This window comes from Streptopelia decaocto (assembly GCF_964273445.1).
Source record: "Streptopelia decaocto genome assembly, chromosome: 1".
In the NCBI taxonomy this organism is placed as follows: domain Eukaryota; kingdom Metazoa; phylum Chordata; class Aves; order Columbiformes; family Columbidae; genus Streptopelia; species Streptopelia decaocto.
The window spans coordinates 21924266-21944004 of record NC_138663.1 but is presented as its reverse complement, the minus strand read 5'-3'; the positions used below and the strand labels follow the sequence as shown (position 1 = coordinate 21944004).

Genomic DNA, 19739 nt, shown 5'->3' with positions numbered 1-19739 from the left:
GGCCTGAAAATACGATTCAAATTGTCAGGCCTGCTTCAGAGAGCACAGTGGAAATTTCTCTTTGTGCGCACCTCAACGCTTCCCACAACACACCGGTGAAGCGCACATCGGCCCTACCGCCGCCCCAAAACCCACTGGGGCACGTCCCTCCCGCCCCCGCCGCTCTCCGGGCTCCTCGCGGGGCGGGGACTCCGCTCGGCACTCCCGGAGCCGCCGCGGTGGCGGGCGGAGCTGCTGTTGAGGGCCGAGGCGTTCCCGGGGGCCGGGCCAAAGCTCGGGCTGTGGAGCTGGGGCTTCACAGCCTCGCTGCGTTCGGGATCTGGGCTGTGCCGGCGGCCCGCGCCGAGGCCCCGGCGGCTCCGTGTCAGGGCGCCTGGGGCCGCCAGGCTCCCCCGGCGGGCGGGAGGTGAGGAGCGGAGCGGACCGGGCCCGCGTTAACGCGCCGTTCGGCGTCTCCGGGGCTTCTGTGAGGCGGCTGTACGGCTTGGTTTCTCTTTCTGCATCGGTTTCTTTGTTTCTCTTAAGCGTCTCGGTTGGGTTTCTGGAAGAGCCATGAAGTTTTGAACGCCACACATCCCTGTAATTATTCTGTCCGTGGTGTATATAGCCCCGTATTTCATACTTCGTGGCTCTATAACGCTTGCCAAGGAGCAGTTTCCCAGCAGCCGTGGCAGGCTTCCGTGGGCAGTAGCGGCAGGACAGGCCCTGCTCAGGCTCTGCAGGGCCAGACCCGCTGGGGCTGTGGGTGATCCCCTCACCGCCACAAGTACCTGCGCCCAGGTTTTGGAAATTCACATAAGCGTGGATCCTGCCCGCCTGCGTTCAGGTTGAAGGCCTGTGCCATGAACTTTGCACTGCTGCCTTGCTCCTCGGCCTTCTGAGGACCCCTCCCAATTACAAAGTGCAAAACCATGGAAGCAGGTACGCTGTGTACATATATTGTCACTAGCTGGTAATTAAGTTCTTTTAACATATGTTTACTTTTTGCCTCAAATATGAGTGTTGGGATATTTGTTTTGTCCTGTGTGTAGCAATGGCCTCAGGAACAGCTCTGGTTTATGATGAGGAGATGACCACTCATAAACTGCTTTGGAGCGAGTAAGTCACTGCTGCCTTTTTTATTTATAGATTCTTATTAGGATTCCTGAGAGAAGTACCAAGTAAATTCAGCTTCTGTAAATGTAATAGGGAGTACCTGGTGCTAGATACCCTGTCATTTTCCTAGTAAATAGAAGGTCTTTCCTTTTGGAGAAAAGTGTTTATTCCTGATTTATATCCAGATAATTTAATGGAAAATGTTACAGTACTGTTACTGTAATGGGTCCAGATACAGTATCCAGATACTGTAATGACAATCTGAAACTGGATTTGAGAAGCTGTGGGCCTCCAGTCTGGTAGGCCTTAATAAGAAATGTTAGCTTTAATCATCTGAGTAGCCCCCTAAATAATGTATTTTAAGCTAATTATTTATAAAGCTAAAGTATTCTTGATCTTGGAAAAAAATATGTACACATACTCAGCTGAAACCTGTCAATTAAATTAAGTTAGAAATTGGTATATGCCAGTTCCTTAAATGTACCTTTGCTATGCTCTGAGTAACTGCCCACTGCTGTCTTCTCTCCCAAGCCCACTTCCCCTGTGTGCACCTTCATTGTAATCTACAGCTTTTCATTTCAGCATTCCTCTGTCTGTAGTTAAGCATTGCTAATTTCAGTGGTAAGAAAGGAAACAAAAATGATGTTTCTTTTTCATTGAAGAATCATATATATTTTTCTGTTTACATATTTTAGAAGCAATTTTGGTTCAATTCCAAGACAAAAAGTATTCAGATTTTTTTTTCCTTTTACTCTCATGTGTCCCTCTATGAGGGTAATGAATTTTCTTGCAATGGGAAGTTAAAAGCTAGGTATGTTGAAGTGTATTTGTTAGCTGTGCTGGTGTGGTATTATAGTAATGTGATTATTGCTTATTTTTAGTCCTGTTTGCGATATCGAAGTGCCAGAAAGACTGTCATCCTCCTATGAGCAGCTTAAATGTTACCATCTTGTGGAAAGATGTGTCCATGTGCCTGCCAGAGAAGGAAGCGAGGAGGAGATCCTGTTGGTTCACAGGTCTGAAACTTACTTTCATCACTGTTCAGATTAATTCGATGAAATAGCAGATCTCATACCTCCAGGTGATATTTTGCTCCATTTGAAAAGGTCTGCTCCAAAACTCGATGGCTTTGACTTCCAGTAATTTCAGTAGTGACATGGCAGGTCTGAGGTCCAGCTTGGGTCAGCCCGCAGGTCATGGTCCAGGTCCACATCCTTGAGGTTCATGGTGAGACACAGATATAGCTGCACAACACAGCTGCAGTCTGGCCAAGGATGAGAGCCATGTCTTAGAAGCAGGTGCCCAGGGAAGGAGGGGGAGCCTCTGCTGAGACTCTTAGCAGAGCTGAATGCAGGGACCCTCTGCTGATGCTCCTTCTAGCTCTTTCTTTCAAGGCGATCAGCGGCACTCTCTCTAAGCTGGTTCTGAACCCAGCATCCAAACCCCAGGAGGGAAGGGATGCACTCAGGGCCCTGACACCTGTGACAATAACCAGAGCTTGATCCCAAGTCATACTTAAATTTTCAGATTCCAGAACAGTATTTTTCCTCGGAACATACTTGTTTCTCAGAATGCAATTAGTGCTGTGTATGAATATAATTTATTTTCACAGTAAATACTTTGCTTATTGGGTATTAAAGAGACTTGATCACTGTTCCCAGTTGAATTGCTCCTGCTAGATGACTTGGGGATAAATGACTCCACTAAATCTTGTATTGGTTTCTGTAGGTACACTAGAGATAATAGAAGTATTTCCTTTCTGAAGCAAATATATGATGCTTAGAAAAATGTTTTGTGTGTGTGTGTGTGTGTGTGTGTGTTCACAGTTAGTTATGGGGCTGCTGATGAACTTAAACTAGGAGTTACACAGTCATTCAGGTTCATGTGGTTTTGTTCCCGTTAACACTTTCTATTTTGAAGCCACTGTTTAGCTTTATTTCAATTAGCCAGCACTAGTGTGTCTCATTTTGTTGTGAAATTCTGGTTGCTTTGGCATTGTGCACCTGGAGGCATGCACATGTGGTCATTTTGCCATGGATTGGGGCACAGACGGGACAGTGTGAGTAGGTGCCATCAGCCTCCATTTCCAGCTCACTACACAAGGGCAGGAGAGCAGTGACAGAATTGGGGAAACTTTGCTTCTAGTGCCTTAGTACTTATTGCACTTTTGTACCAGTGAAAAGAGGGAGTTGGTACACAACTGATGAGGGATTCACTCAAATACTTGTTATCTGTAGAACAACGGAGCACTAGACACACATTCTCGGACTTATATTTCACACTCTGATGACTGTTAGAATCCTAGTTTAGTTCTTGTTGGTATCCATATGTAGTGTGGATTGCAAAATAGATTGTTGCATGATGAACAAAGAGACATGTTTTGAAAGCAAGACTAGTTGCTCTTGCTACTGGAAAAGGGAGAAGAATGTCAGATTAAGACATCTAAGAACTCTTGCTTTCATAGTACTCCTTAGTTTTTCACTATATCCTGCAACTAATATTCCAGACTACCTTTTAGACTTCTGAAGTCTCACAGAAAGCCTCTTTTAACATATGCTACTCCTAATTACATTTTGCATTTAATAAAACCCTTTATAGGTCTGTTTGCTTATTTAAGTGTTGTGTTCACCTCTCTCCTCTCTGCAGTTCTGAACACTTGGAAATGGCAAAAAGCACCCAAACAATGAATGAAAAGGAACTGAAAAGGGTCTCTGGAAATTATGATGCTTTTTTCTTTCATCCGGTGTGTAAGTTAAACTGCTTCCTGTGTTGAGAGCTACAGATGTTTGTGTTTTTGCATCTGAGTGGCACTTTTCTGAGGAGGGGAAAATCAGCAATACATTTTTTGCCATTTAAGTAAACTTACATATATTTATGATGCTGTTATCTGTTTCAAATTTAGTGTAAAGGTGTAATTTAAATTGATTAAGTGTCCTGTCATCTATTCTGCAATTATATCATGCCAGTATATTTTTGTCATTTAATGTTACTGTAGACCATTAGTGACCTACAAATCACATTTGGGTTACAGTTGCTCTTAAATGTTGTGCCGGACGAAGGAGGTGAAGTCTTTCATATTTTGTTTCTGTAAGGTTTCGCTCCTTATTTTCAAAGATGCCATGTTATTCCACTAGTCAGTGCAGTATGTCCATCTCATGTTTCTTAACTGCTCCAGAGAGAACATCCTTATAAATGATGTGGTGATCAAAGGTAAACCTAATAGAAAGAACATTGGAATTTGTGTTGTAAAGTTCTGCTTTCAACTGTCCGCGTACCACCTCAGTAGGGTAGGCTTATGTCAAGACAGTTTGCCATTGGGGTGCAAAAGCACATCTTGTGTGATTAGTTTGAAACAAGCCGACAAGTGATGGATAACAACTATGAGGTTCTCTTTTTCAGAACACTTATCGCTGTGCCAGGCTAGCAGTAGGAGCAACTTTGCAGCTCGTGGATGCTGTGATGACAGGAAAAGTGTGCAATGGAATGGCATTAGTAAGGTAAGAAAACAGAAAGTCTTCACTGCTCCCCCAAATTTCCTTTATTGTGAGTAACCATATAAAACTTTGGTTTAGACCTCCAGGTCACCACAGCCAGAAAAATGCAGCTAATGGGTTCTGTTTGTTCAACAATGTTGCTATTGCAGCAGAATATGCAAAACTGAAATATGGTCTACAGAGGTAAGTGCATGGTTGACCCTAGAGGAGCTTATCGTATGCAAGTATGGCGTTCAGATACCTGTTTGACGTTGTACTGTTTTAGATTAATGTCTTAGAGATTTCTGGGTGTCATGTAGCTTTTGGGACAGAAAAAACATGATTCATCTGTACCTCCTTTAGATCAAGATGCTGTGGTTCTGCTGAATGTTTTCTTTTACTGATCTATGCAGAATCCTAATTGTTGACTGGGATGTGCACCATGGGCAAGGAACTCAATATATATTTGAAGAGGATCCAAGGTTTGAAGGATATTTTATTTATTTGATATGTTAGCTGGTTAAATATTGCTTTCATCTGTAATGAATAAGATTTCTTAACTTCCTGAAACTAGAATCTTACAAATACCTCGCTATTTTAGTCACTGTTGGTTTTACTTGTTATGAAACAGAGGGAAAATTCTAGCAAAAAGAAATATGTAAATCTATTTTACTGTAAAGAATATCAGTCAACATAAGCAATATGACTACCTTGGTTTGCCAGTAGTAAGACCTCTCTGTGACAGAATTAGATTGTAGAAAGAAGTCTGCTTTTCTGAAAATGTCTTGTCTTTGATATGAAGGGATTGCATGAATACAATGAATTTTTAGCACCTGTCCTAGGTTAATTTTGGCATAGGCCCTACTGTACCAAGTTTCACAGTCCAAGTCCATTAAGAGAAGTAAGGGGAAAGGATGATTCTATTTCATGCTTTCAGTCAGTACAGCCATGACATTCAAGATGTAAAGTCAGTTTAAGAATATTTTGTCAAGTTGCTTTTGTTTTTTGTATCTTTCAGTGTTTTGTATTTTTCCTGGCATCGCTATGAACATCAGGAATTCTGGCCATCACTCAAAGAATCTGATTATGATGCTGTGGGTTTGGGCAGAGGAGAAGGTTTTAACATAAATTTGCCTTGGAATAAGGTAAATGTTGTTTACAGCACAACAAAGCAAATGCAGTAGCTTTCTATCTCATGCTTTACGTAAAACCTTCTGAGAAGCGCACTGCTTTGCTTGCTTGGCAGATGTCTTAGGACAGTGTACCTCCTTCTTGTCAGTGGAATATCTGCGGAGAAATATGGCTCAGAATATGATGATGTTAAAAAAAAAAAAAAAAAAGAGAGAAACATGCACATATTATTTTTTTCTTGAATATCTTGCCTAGCCATCAAAACAAGTGTTTCAGGAGATTACATCCATTCTCATTCAGTAGAGAAAAATGGTGGATATTTATGCACTTTACTTAAATGGAACTTGGCCTCATAAGGTTCCCTTATCTTTAACTTTCAGTACTATCTTTCACTACAGTCTTAGAATAAAAAATTTTCTAAGGTTCTTTAACAGGAAAATGTGACCTATATTTCTCACATTTTGCAGGTTGGGATGGGAAATTCAGATTATCTTGCTGCATTTTTCCATGTGTTGCTTCCAATGGCTTTTGAGGTAATTTTTTACTGCTCTGCTCTTTAGAATCATAGAAAATATTAGAATGGTGTGAGTTGAAAGCGACCCACAAGGATGGTTGAGTCCAACTCCTGTCCCTGCATATGACAACCCCACAGTTCCCACCATGTGTGTGAGGGTGTTGTCCAGTCTCTTCTTGAACACTGTCAGGCTTGGGCCTGTGACATCTCCCTGGGGAGCCTGTTCCAGTGCTCCACCACCTTTTGGGTGAAGAACCTTTTCCTAATGTCCAACCTAAACCTCCCCTGGCACATCTTCCTGGTTCTGTCATTGGTCACTGACGAGAAGAGTTCAGCACCTGCCCCTCCTCCTCCCCTAGTGAGGAAGCTGTAGACCACAATGAGGACTCCCCTCAGTCTCCTCCAGGCTGAACAAACCAAGTAACTTCAGCTGCTCCTCATACAGTTTCCGCTCCAAACCAACTTCATAGCCTCTTCTGGACACTCTCCAGTAGCTTTATATCCTTTTCATCCTGTGGTGCCCAGAACTGCACCCAGTGCTCCAGGTGGGGCCGCACCGGTGCAGAGTAGAGCGGTGATAGCAAAACCAAAGACTACTTCTTAAGTACTTCTTAAGCAGATATCATTGAATATTTTGTAGAAAAGCATTAATTGCCAGTAGCACAGTTAACACATTATTTTTGCTGATATGAATAATGCCCTGATCAACTGAATAGTATCTATGGAATGCTAGCTTTTAAATAATCCATATAATATATGCAGCTTCTCTAGCAGGAATGAAAATAGTGTAAAAGGGTAATCTCAATTTTTATTCAAGGAGAGTCTTTATTTGTGTTCATATTCTAGCTGAAAAAAACAGCTGAACATGGTACAGTTCAAATCCAGTACAAAATTCAAAATTTAAAATAGGACATAAGAATGTGCTACAACTTTCTCTTTTTTATAACAGTTTGATCCTGAATTGGTTCTTGTCTCCTCTGGTTACGATTCTGGAATTGGAGACCCTGAAGTAAGTAACTAGTTGTGGCATTTGTGTTGTCAGTGATGAATCTGTTTTCAAAATATTCCCACCTCTTAAATGTCCTGTGATTGCTAAGTGAAATTCACTTTGAGCATGCTAAAAATACATGTTTGAGTCTTTAAGCTCATTAAATACTACAATGAGACATATAAAGACAGATTATCTCATAGGCGTAATTACTGCGTTGTTTTTTGTACCTTCCTTGAAAGCAGTTGGTTCGGCGTTTTGTTAGATGCAATGAGAAGCAAGTGTTCCAGTATTCCAATTCAGACTCATGTGTTTCAGAGTGTGTGGTTTGGTTTTTTGCACCAATGTTTTTAAATCAGAGTTCCATCTCTTAATTTTTTTTCTTTGATTTAGGGTCAGATGAATGCAACTCCTGAGGTTTTTGCCCACCTTACCCATTTCCTGATGCAGTTAGCTAATGGAAAGCTGTGTGTTGTCCTAGAGGTAAAGACTTTTTGAAACATACTCCCAGGAGTAGGGTCTATGTTTTAGAGCTTTATAGGGCAAGCTAGAAACTAAACTTGTTAGCAAAATAATTTATTCTTTTTGTCTTTCTTTTGAGAATCAGGAAGGCAAAATTGGCTAAGATTTGACAATGCTCTTATACACTGTAAAATAAAAAGAAGGCCTTAACTGATGGTTTTGACTTGAAATTTTGAAGCAGAGGAGCAAATACTCGTTGTTCAAAAACACCATCTCCTCCACAGATACATTCAGTTCTTGTCAACAGTGACTAGTCTACTGCTCTGGATAGTTCCAAACTCATTAAAACATATTGAGTGAATTAGCTGCACTAACAACGTTTTTGCAGGTTTGTCTTACTCCAAAGAGTTTAAAAAACCTTTAACCTAAGTATACTCTTATTAAATAAAGAAGCACTTGCTATATTTGCTCTTTTTTGATTAAAAGCCACTGTGCAAGCTCTTTTTTAAGAGCTTTTAAAAAAATTTAAAATGTTTTCTCCTTTTGAAATCTAGATTTCAACTTGCTATTTCTGCTGCATGTTAGAAAAATGGTGGCTTTTCGGGTAAATAATTGTGTGAAAATATTTCGGCTGACAAGGCCTCTGAGAGTGAATGGTTTATTAATTGATTCACTTGAACTCCGTTTTGCATGGCCTTTGTTCCATCATCTGTCTCTCCAGCAGGTTCTATATACGTCTGTCTACTAGCTGAAGTGCAAATAAGCATCCCCTCCTAGTACGGGGACTGTGACTGCTCTGCAGGTGGCACGCAGGGAGCAGGCTGTCAGCTACAGTCTAGCAGTCTGGAATCTGTCTTCAGTTGTTCTGCCAAACCATTAGGACAACCATATCTTAAAAATGTCAGTCTGTGGGAGATTTCCTTTGTATGGACATTTTAGAGTGATAGTGTTTGCCTTATAAGGAATCTTCCACAAGAATTACTGAAGATGGCGTATCACAGATAGGGGTAGAGAAGGAATATGTTTCCAGGGTTTTCATGGCAAAGTCATGACCAATTTCCAAAATGAACTGAACGATGAGAAAGTGAGTTGAATCATGAGATGCCAGTGAAGTTCAACAAATAGCCTCTAACTTAACCGTTTTCTTATTGAAAATCATTAGCGTAGATGTCCTTGCATATCATCTTCTGTTTCTGTAAATTCAGCTATATTTCAAAAGTTTAATTTCTTTTCCTTGGTGGTATTCAAATAGGTGTTACGAGTACTCATTCCTTGAATGACATACAATTGTTTTTTTTCTAGGGTGGATACCACTTAAAGTCATTGTCTGAATCAGTCTGTATGACTGTAAAAACTTTGCTTGGAGATCCTGTACCTCAAATAACTGGAGAAATGGCACCTTGCCTAAGGTAAGCATATAAAGAATTTTAGGACAAACCATGTGTTTATCAAAGAGACTGAAGGTATGCATGCTTTGAACGTTATGTTGAACCAAGGTTTTAATATGGCACTCTATAATATATTTTCCACTTTAGATTATAACTTGTTTTTTGAAAAAGTCATCCAAAACACAGTTTTGTATACTTTTGTTTCTGAAATGATTTCAAGTTGCAAGAAGTTCTGGCTTATAATTTTATGCTATTTGTCCTTGGGCTTCATTATCCTGTAAGGATCCATCTCACTCAAGGGTGAGACAATTGTGCTGTAATCAAGGCAATACCAGTGAATAACAGCCAGTAATTGGGCAAGTGTGTGATCACAAGGATTAGTTCTCCAGACACCAGAACTGCTTCAGTGGCTGCAGTACAGCAAGAGCTGGAGCCAGCCTTTCCTCGCTGAGAGCTGGTGCTGTGCAGAGCCAGTCCTGACTCCTTGTGTTTCTGGAATTTGGAGTATTGAGGCCTGGGGTGTGAAAGCATTATGACTGTGTAGAGCTGAACCTAGATAATGAAACTTAGGCCCTAACTTCTTTTTGGAGACAGTAAGATTGTATTTGCACAATGGTGAATCTGACCTAGAAGCATTCTGAATCTTGTGCCTTAATCAGTCCCACGTCTAAACAGTATTTCCCTCTACATGTCTGTACCATCTCCTCCGCATCTCCGTGATCCATCTTCAGTGTCCCTACCCCAATAGTTGTTCCATGGGTGTTTTTTTTTCAGCAGTGATACTCCTCATGCGTTTTAGTGGCAGCACCTACCAGCTGGCTGTGCTAGTTACAACTTGGAGCTCAGGTCAGTCAGGGAAGCAGTGCAGATACACACAGGCTGTGGGCAGAGTTGGATTTGGTGAACTCTGATGCAGTAAAGCTGGTTATTTTGCTGCTAGCACATCCCATAGTTGCTGCATCACCTCTTTTTCTGCTCTGCCAACTGTAGTATCTCAGGTTGCTGTCATCCTAGGTAACAGAGAGGTGATTACATAGCCATCCATTAAGTCAGTCCAGCTCCTGAACACCTTACAAATAATCTCCAAGTACATAGAATTTGTCCTGGATTTAACATGACCTGGATTATGTTTGTATGATAGCTAGCATAATAGGACCATTTGCCTATAGTGCAGCAAGTAGCAGGGATGATAAAAAAGATATTTCAATGCACAGAATAGCGGCAAATGTGATTTATTTGATTTCTACACTACTCCAAATCTTCCTGAACCGATAGTCTTGCTTTTGAGTGAATCTAATTACATCTTTACATTCTGTAGATAAAATCTCTGACAGAGCAAAGACCAACAGGTGAAATCCTGCCCTTCCTGAAGCCAGGGGCAGGTGTGTTTCCTCCCACAGCAAGGTCAGGATTTCACTCACTGTCTTTAAACTTGTACTTAAAAGGTACATAGTACATATGTTCTTCACTTTCCTTTTTTTGACTCTTGCATTTAATCTTTCTGAGCAATCTGCCCATTGACTCTCATTCTCTTTATTTTTCTGTTTTGCATTCTTGGAACAGATGAGGGCTTGTTCATATTCAGTTGTAGGGTTTTTTTGGTTTTGTTTTTTCATGAAGGTAAATTATGTTTCCTGTATTTTCATTATTGCTGATACTGTTAATCTTGTTTCTTTTGTAGTGCAATTGAATCTATTCAAAATGTGAGAGCAGCACATAAACCCTACTGGAAATGGTTGATGTATGAAGGTAATTACTCTTTCTTCAAGCAAAAGTGATTGGTAAATGGATTCAAAATTATCAAGATTAATAACAGTGGATGAAAAGAATTGAACTACCAGTTATTCATCAAGTGACCGATGAAGCACTAAGAGTTGTCATTCAGGTCCATGTCTTCAGCTGGTCTGAAAAGAACTTCTGAAGCTGGCAAACATCACACCAAACAGTAGTGCTTTGATACCTTTGTTTGAGAATGCTGTTTTGTGTGTCAAAAGTATGGACATAATTTCTAGATTAAAGTAAATGTAGCAGCACTGAAAAATAATACCTGTGGCAGGACACATTGTAGCTAGTGCATGGAAAGAAATAGGTATACTATGAATACAGACCTACTCTTTTTGTAAATAAGTGTAACCAAACATTAAGAGGTCAGGAATTAAAACATGTGAAGCCCCTCTTTTTATTTTCTCTCTAGACACATCGTTTTTACAAAATTTGAGCACCAAGTCACACCCACTAAAGAAGGCTCATCCGAATCCCCTCACAGACCCTGAATCTAAGATGACTAACGACGATGAAAGTGTCAAAGTAGAAAGGTTTTTGGAACTACACATGAAAAATATTCTGTTTCCAGTACCTCCCATCAAAACAGCAACAACAGCTGACTCTAAAGGTTCAGCACATTTGCTCCCTGTACCCGTTCATTTGGTGAAAGAAATGGATAAAACTGAAATAAAAGCGCTTGTCAGGTTGGTCCTGTCTATTTAATTTTCAACATAATTATGAGGATGAGAGGTCTTTGTACAGACTGCCATCTAGCTCTGTCTCTGTCATGGTCATCTTTTTGGCCTTGGTCTACTCAATTATAGTCAGAATTTATTTCTTTGAAAAATGGAGACATCAGTGTTGGTTATCACTCGTCGCCCGATAAATATAAGCCTGGTAAACTTTAAAGTTCCTTTAAAGAACTAATCAGAATATTTTCAGAGAAAACTGCTTCGACGGAGATAGAACAGTCAGCACAAATGTATTCATTTAGGAAGAGGTTTTGCTGGGAAGGTGCCTTAAAGCTCTGTCTTCACTTTTAGCTGAAAAAAATACGAAACTGGTCTGATTTGAGCAGCTCAGCTTTTTGTCTTAGTCTAATTTTGACAGAACTCTTTCCTGAATACTGTCAGACATTTTTTGTTTTCCTTCCAGTGCAGAATGGAAACAGGTTTAGAGAGCTCAAGACTGGCAGGTAACAGCATTGTCATCTTCCTGCTAGATCTGGGGTTTTGAGAATGAATGTGTTGCACAAAATGTACCCCATCAATACTAACTGCAAAGTACTGTGTTAGTGTCCTCTTAGAAAGCATTAATGCTTCTAACCTAGCTTTTCTTCATTTAATTTATTTTACAGTGGCTTTTATGCAGACCTTGTGAAAGAGGACAAAATTTTACACTCTCTTGGCAATATGCTGGCCGTCCTAGATAAAATACTTAAGAAGGAGGTAATAATAAACTGCCTTGATCTTGTGGGGTGGGGAGGGAGTTGGATTACAATGACTTCTGATTTTACTACATTGTCATTCATGTTATGCCATAGTTCACAACCCCACTAATCTCAGCTAGAATGTGCTTAGGTACAAGAGTGAGGATGAAAGATGAGAAAACTCTCATTTAGGGATAGCTGTTAACCCCAGGACATCTTTCAAATGATCTTTGGGCAAGACATTTTCCTGCTTTTCTGCAGTCCCAGCCTGTGAGTCAGTAAGACCCTTCTTGTCCCTCTCAAACATACTGATGAGCCAGGTATTCCTTCTTCCAGTTGAGGGGAGCAGAAGTTGGTTTATCAAGCAAGAAATCTGAGCAAGAAATGTAAAAAAAATTTCTGTTTCAGTGTACAGAGTTTTGCCTTCTGTCTCTAGCAGAGTTTACTTCTGCTTTACCCTTCATCACAAGATGCTGGGCTATGTACAGCTGCGCTTGCCATGATTTGTACAACAATTTCCTCTGAGCAAATTTTGATTTACGCACGCCACCCCCACCCTGCTGTAGTGGAGCTGTTGAAAACACTGCTGTGTGCTATGGTTCTGAACAGAGTAATTCCAATTTGGCATTTTGATTCTTGCATGGTCAGGAATCAAAGGCAGGCTTAGAGGGTGCATGTCTGTATGTATAAAACCTTGGAGAAGCAAAGAGGAAAAAATGCAAACAAGAATGTTACTTCATAATAGATCAGTCTCTCCCTTTGAATGAAAAGCTCTCTTTAAAGTACCAGGACTGCAAGGAAGAGTTCCTCTAGGATAACTTATAAATAGATTTTTAAAAAAGGAACTGGGAAAAAGGAATAGAACTTTTCATGAGTCGGAGATGCTAAGCTGAGCTTTTTGTGTTGCCAAAGAGGAGGACGGGGGAGGGCTAGTATGCGTTATGTTTTAGCTTAGCTTTCATGTAGTGTTCAAAGCACTACACAATACAAACACTTAACGGTTGACTAAGACTGTCATTGTATTTTTCATAAAGGAATAGCTTGCCTAGGTTAAAGGAAGAGTCGGAATTAGACTTCAGGGGCTACCTCGTCTTCATAGAGTGTATTTTCCTGGTGCAGTTTGCCTGCTGGCACACTGAATGCATCCAGTCTGCAGACTATCAAGAGAACCAGTAAAGATGACCTTCCCCAACAAAAGCTGTTTTTACATTTGCCTTTCAACATAGCACCATGCTTTTGAAGTAGTAGAACAGCTCTTGGCATAATGATCAAATGTGGCCTTTCTGTGTAAAATGAATTAACAATATTTTCTTAACCCCACTGCAATAGACCGTTAAGATCCCTCTCATACAGCGATAGCCTTGTTTGAATGATACATATAAACAAGTAAAAATATAGTTGTTACAAAAAAGAAATTATGTCTTCTTGTGCAGTTTTAATAATTTCTGAAGGAAAAATATATTTTGTAGGTATGCAATGGAATTGCAGAATCACCCACAGCTGCTGTTTCTGTTGCCGTTGCACTAAGACATTCTGTTCAGTTTGGATTTCAAAGGTGAATTTGTGTCTCTTGCATTTGGGGCTCTTTGACAAAATGTAAAAAAACGATAAAAGTATGTAAAATATGGCAAATTGCCTTTGAAACATTAATTTTAAAACACATAGCATTTTCAATACATAGTACAGTCAATATTGTATGTGCCAGCAAAAACTTTATTTGCCTTACCAAAGGCAAAACATTTGTAAGGAGGACTGCTGTGCTAGCCTACATTTTCTTTGTCAGATTTCAATTGTCTTCGGCCTCAGGACATTTTCTTGGTTTTGTTTTTACTTCCCAGTGTTTGGGGGGGAGAAAGGGAGTTCCCTTGAGCTGTCATAAATGTGTTTTCTATATGCTTTTAATGGACCAAATTCAGAAACAATATACATTATTTTTTATGCATCTAATCTACATGCAAAGTCTCTAAACAAATTGCACTAAGTGAAAAAAATTACTTGTAGATGGAAATGTTACTTGTTTTCTGCAGGGTGCTTTGTATACTTGTTGGAGACATGCAAATCATACCGAACACAGAAGATGGGTGAGCTTTCTCTTTGCTTCAGGGAGTCAAATCCCAAAGGCTTTATAAATGTTCATTACGTGTCCATATGTATGATGAAATGTGCACTAAGGAATCAGTCATGAACTGATGTTCATTCAAGTTTAGCTTGAGACAAAATATGAACCATCCCCAAATATATCTTTAAAGACAAACTGCTATCTCTAAACGCCACTTTATTAATTTAGTGGTAGGTTTAATGTATGATCCTTCTATATGAATTTAAATTTAGATTGTTATTGAAAATAGAATATTGAACATATAAAGTAATAAAGGCAGCAATTATTAATTTTTAGGGTGTACTCCCCTATAACTGCAGGGGGCACATAGTGCTGATGTCGAGTTCTCTATTGAAAGTCATCTTTACTTACCCATAACTTTTTTTGCCACTTCCCCTTTTTCTTAAATGTAACTTGCCTATAGTCTCGAATACTCTTCTTAGAAATACTTTAAAAAGGATTTCAGTTTTAATTGGTGTTCGCATTACTACATGCGATGACATAAATAGTTATTTGTTCCTGTGTTATGAATTAGTATTTAAAGAATGATGAAAGAAAATATCTTTTTATTTCATTGGAAGTCATTGGTTAAATACTCAGATGTGGGGGTTTTTATTTACAGAAAAATACTCATGATACATATTTGTGGGAATGAACAGTCTGGAAAGACCAGCTCCAAACACTGTATTTCTCTAAACTGGAAAGAGGTAAGATTCACTTTCTGGAAACAACATACAACTTTTTTAGCAGAAATAATATATCGACAAATTCATAAAATCACTCTGAGAATTATCCCTCTCACTGCAATTTGGATCTTTGAAAATATTTCCTTTTCTTGCTCTTACCTGGGTACTGCTCCTTCACAGCTAGTCAGAGCGTGTTAGAAGGCACAGCTTTGAGGAAACCTTCAGTAGCCACTGTAGTTCATCTTCAAGAAGGCAGAGTTAGAGTGCAAAGACACTGAGGAGGAGGTGAATAATCTACATGTTTAATATAAAAATTGCTGTGAAAATAGACCAGTATTGTGTTTCCTAGGTCAATCAAAAGCTTTCTGTGACTGTTTTATATCTGGGAATTTGGGGCTTTACATGTGTACTAAATGGTTTCTCATTGTTGTTAAAGGATGCCGAAGGAAATGATTTCTTTTCTGCTCTACTTGGATTCATTCTTCCTGTAGCATATAGTTATCAGCCTAACCTGACAGTAATAGCTATTGGACCAAACAGGAGCCTTGGAATAAGTGGGATTTCTCTGCTTTTTGCTTTACTACAAGGATTAGCCGAGTCTCGCATTTTTGCAGTGATGGAGGTAAGCACTGGTGCTAAGCGGCGGTACTTCAACGTGCCTTGGACAGAACTGAAATCAATCAGCAGCGTGCTGGGTATGAACTGCTTCAGGCTGCCCACTAGAAAATCTTGGCTGTATTTGTGGTGTCTGGGGTACCACTGAGCTCACCACACAAGCAGCCCAAGGTTCTCTCTGGCCCGAGAACAAGGCCAGACGCAGACACGCACCAAGGCGTAGGCAGCCTGTGTGAGGGAGCAGCTGAGGCATGAATGCAAGTCCCTGGTTATGTCTGCAGGCAGGAGATGTTCTGACAATTTGCCACAGTTTGGGAATTAACTTCCCTTTCTACCCAGGATTTATAGCTCACAGCTGTCTCCTGAAAAGGGACACTTGTCTGTTAATTACATGGCCTCTTTCCATCAAATGTGCCTGAAAGCAGCCCACTGTCCTGTTTATCATAAACCACTAAATTTCCTCTCCCTCTCTTTCCCGTGCTCTGCGTTATCACACACAACTTCCATCATGCAGAAAAGAAATCAAAATGGTACAGGTCCTTTAGGTGAACTTAATTACAATAATGCATAGAGGACCCATCTACCCCAGCTTTGTGTTTCTGATAGAGAGCAGGGGAAAGAAAATAAAGAACATATAGATCTTTCCCTAGTCTAGTTTTTCCACACATTACCACAATAAGAATCTCTAAATTTAGGAAGTGGGAGGCTGTATCCAGACCAGTGTGAGACAAGTGCCAGTGAGCATTATCTTCCCTAAATTTGTCTAATCTCTTTTAAGAACTCAACTTACACTCTTGGCCCCTGCAGCATCCTGTGTGTTCTGTGAAACAGTAACTTTTGATTGCTTTTGTGCCTTCTAGTCCTTATTTAATGAGAAACAATGAATAATTGTTCACGTATGCAATTGTATTCTAATCTGTTTTGCAGCAAGTATCCCATTAAAGACATACTATTCATTAAGCTGCCAATTAAGTGGATTATGACATACTTTATTCTGTAGTCTTCTCATATGTTACTTGTTTTAATTTACAGTGCTGATATGTAAATTGTCTAAGCTAATATAATTTGTACAGTGATATGCAGTATGCAGAAATAGTGTATTTGCATATTACTAATTAGGAGTATGAAACTGAAAGAATTATTGATATTCTGAAGGGTAAACTCACAGATAAAAAGGAAGTTAGATGTACGTCTTTAAGAAATTACTGAGATTTTTATATTGGCACTCCACAGGTAGCTCTATACCAGGATTATCTAATGTGTGGGGATTTTCTAATGCATGGCTTTGGCTCTTTAGAATAATTGAAAAAATAATTCTATCTTTTAAAAATGAAATAGAGGTTACAGTCTGAAAAATAAATTGTAATAATCCTCATATACTATGGACACCTCAGAATATAATTTCTGTGAGTAAATAACATTGATTTAGACTGTTAGGAGTCAAAAACCTGTTTTTGATGAAGCAAAATATATCACTATTTTCTACGGATAGAAAATAAATGATGCATGAAGTAAACAAGCTCTGTGTTCCCTTTCTCTCCAAATATTTTTTACCTTTAACCCATCACTGTTTCTTTTCAATCACAAAAGAAAAACTGAGATTCTTTCTCTATTTAAAAAAAGAGAAGCTTTACAGGAGATAAAAAATAATTTACCTTTTTCATAAAAAACTTCTCAATTTTGACACATTTTATTTGAAAATTGAAAGTTGCTCATTCTTGCTACAAATATTAGCAACTGAATTATAAAAGCTTGTTTTAAAATATTTCATGTATTGCTGAAACAAAGAAAGTTTGGTGCCCAGGAGAATTTTTTTTTATTTATTTCTTAAATAGGACACTGAGATGAATTTAATGCAAAATGTAGCCAAAGCATTAGTGGGTGCCTCTACACCTGACTTTGGAGTTTATGTGCCTCCTACCCAAGAAAAAGTAACTAACATAAAAATACTAAGAGATCAGTTTCAGCAGGAATGGAAAATGCTTCAGTGTTCAGGTAAGCTGTCCATTTTTATCTAACAAAATATTATGTGCTTAAAAAATGGTTAATAAGATGTACACTGACTCTGATTGCTAATGTGTTTTCTGAATATAGTGCCAAATCAGGTGACATTTTTATACCTTTAACTTGTCCAGAAGTAACTTCACATAACTCAGTAGTGATTAGTTGCGCTTGAAGTCCCTGCACAAATAGCTGAGGATCGGGTACTGCATTTGTATAGGAATAGGATTAGGCAGGTGTGTATGTTTTCAAGCATACTTGTCCAGAAATGTTTCTGTACTGAATTAACTTTTGGTTTCAACAGAAAAAGCCATGATAAAGGTGGGCATCTCTCTCTGAAAGAAAATTCCCTGCTGTCTTTCAGAAGAAATGGCAAGAGCAGTGGTCTGGGTCCAATAAAAATGTTCTTACGGGGCTGGGAATTTTGTGATATCAGCTTGATTAATAACAGTTTTTATTATTGCTGTTCTTTTCAGTGAAGGATGGGATTTCAAGAAATTGACTTCAGGATCACTTTACACAGCAGAAGAAAAAACATGTTGCTCTTCACGTTGCCTTTTAAATCATCAGGAAAAGAGATAAGAGCCATTCACAATTGCCTCCTGTTTTTAAAATACTTAATCTATATTTTCAGCTAGAGAATTGTGCTTGCAAATTCTGTATTGGCACTTATTATTCAAGACTGACAACTGAAGACAACTGCTGTACTTTGTTCGTGACATTGTAAGTCAGGCTTGCGTATGCTGTGGCTTGACTGCGTGAATGCCAAAGAAGCCCAGAAGACGTGCACCTGAATGAGCAGTCACAATAGCCAAAACATTTTAATGTTATTCAACGCGATACCGAAGTGCTTGCACTGCTGCCGCCACCACCGTTTCATTGGGAGTTTAAACCTTAGCAATAGGTCCTTTGGATTAATGACACTTCATTTAATAACCTGATTTAAAGGATTCACCTAACATGATCTATTAATTTTTCTAATGTGTAATTGTTAATTGGAAGAAGAAAGAAAAGCAGCTCAAGAGCTGTAGTGTGGGCCTTTCCTACATCACACCTGTGATGTACCAGGCATGACAGAAAAAAATATTTTGTGTGTATAAAATTACAAATACATAACTGAATCAAGCAGTGTATAGAGGGCTTCACTCTGCCCTCTTTTCAAATGTTAAGTTGTCTATATAACAAATAAAAACCCCAAACCCCCAGAGATTAGGTACTGGCCCAAGGCTGACATCATGTGAGAGATCAAAACTGGACATCAGCCATGGTGTGCCTCGTTTTGCAGCCTTCCAGATACGGTTTAGGGCTCAGTTTCAAGAGAACATTTCTGTGATTGTGACCGTTTGATTTCAGAAACTTGAAATTATTTTTATAGTGTCGTTGCTACTTGGATCAACTTTACATAATTTGAATAACTAAGTCTGTTCTTACAGTTGGCAATACTGCTTGCCATACTAGTTTTCTGTGATTGCTGGATGGGAAATGATGTCCCATCCTTGAACACTTTGAGATAAAAGTCTATTTCAAAATAAACTAAAAACCATGTCAAACGTTTTCACAAAAAGTTTTCAGAACAGGAGGGTTGTTGGTTTATTCTTTTCTCTCCCCAGAAAAAGAAAAAAAAATAACTGTTAATTCAGCATTTTAAAGGAAAGAGCATTTTTTTTCAAAAATGTTTCAGCTTCTTCCCTTTTACCTGCCTTTGTTTGACTGAATTTCTACAGCCAGTGTCTGAATGAAACAAATGTTGTATTTTGATATGTATTTTTCTAAGATCGTGATCAAATTTATTAAAGAATGAATTTGAGGAAAAAAAAATTTTAAAAAAAGGTGTACTTTTGGTAGAATTAGTTTGCAAATATTGTCAGAAGCCTGCAGAGTTACCTTGTGCGGCTCGGGATACAGCCCAGCACGGCTTAGTGCTTTCTGGCAACAGTGCGTTATTTCTTGCCAACTGAGTGACAGCGTTAACTCATGAACTGCTTAAACCGTCAGGGATTGGAAGTAACCTCCAAAGATCATCTGGTCCAATCCCCCTGCCGGAGCAGGAACACCGAGGTGAGGTTACACAGGAATGTGTCCAGGTGGGTTTTGA

General features: G+C 39.2%; 1 protein-coding gene across 6 annotated transcripts; it reads left to right on the top strand.

Annotated features, from left to right (window-relative positions):
- Positions 1-296: 296 nt before the first annotated feature.
- Positions 297-19444, top strand: HDAC10 (histone deacetylase 10). Of its 6 annotated transcripts, none has more exons than XM_082048099.1 (21): positions 297-406; positions 1032-1098; positions 1977-2111; positions 3742-3838; positions 4495-4592; positions 4668-4772; positions 4982-5050; positions 5587-5713; positions 6167-6232; positions 7163-7222; positions 7595-7684; positions 8966-9072; positions 10733-10800; positions 11246-11519; positions 12173-12263; positions 13714-13799; positions 14272-14325; positions 14965-15049; positions 15465-15650; positions 17479-17638; positions 18121-19444. In XM_082048099.1, the coding sequence occupies exons 2-21, from the start codon at positions 1034-1036 to the stop codon at positions 18144-18146; spliced, it is 2049 nt and encodes a 682-aa protein (XP_081904225.1). In that variant the 5' UTR covers positions 297-406; positions 1032-1033; the 3' UTR covers positions 18147-19444. The 6 variants fall into 6 exon arrangements, with proteins under 6 accessions (XP_081904225.1, XP_081904223.1, XP_081904224.1 ...); XM_082048097.1 differs by having other exon boundaries at positions 320-466; XM_082048098.1 differs by having other exon boundaries at positions 320-477.
- Positions 19445-19739: the final 295 nt, after the last annotated feature.

Excerpts from the sequence above, each read along its gene's own strand:
- HDAC10 (XM_082048096.1), top strand. Across the intron at positions 2,112-3,741 it reads GAGATCCTGTTGGTTCACAG|TTCTGAACACTTGGAAATGG; the intron begins GTCTGAAACTTA and ends TCCTCTCTGCAG. Across the intron at positions 14,326-14,964 it reads ATACCGAACACAGAAGATGG|AAAAATACTCATGATACATA; the intron begins GTGAGCTTTCTC and ends TTTTATTTACAG.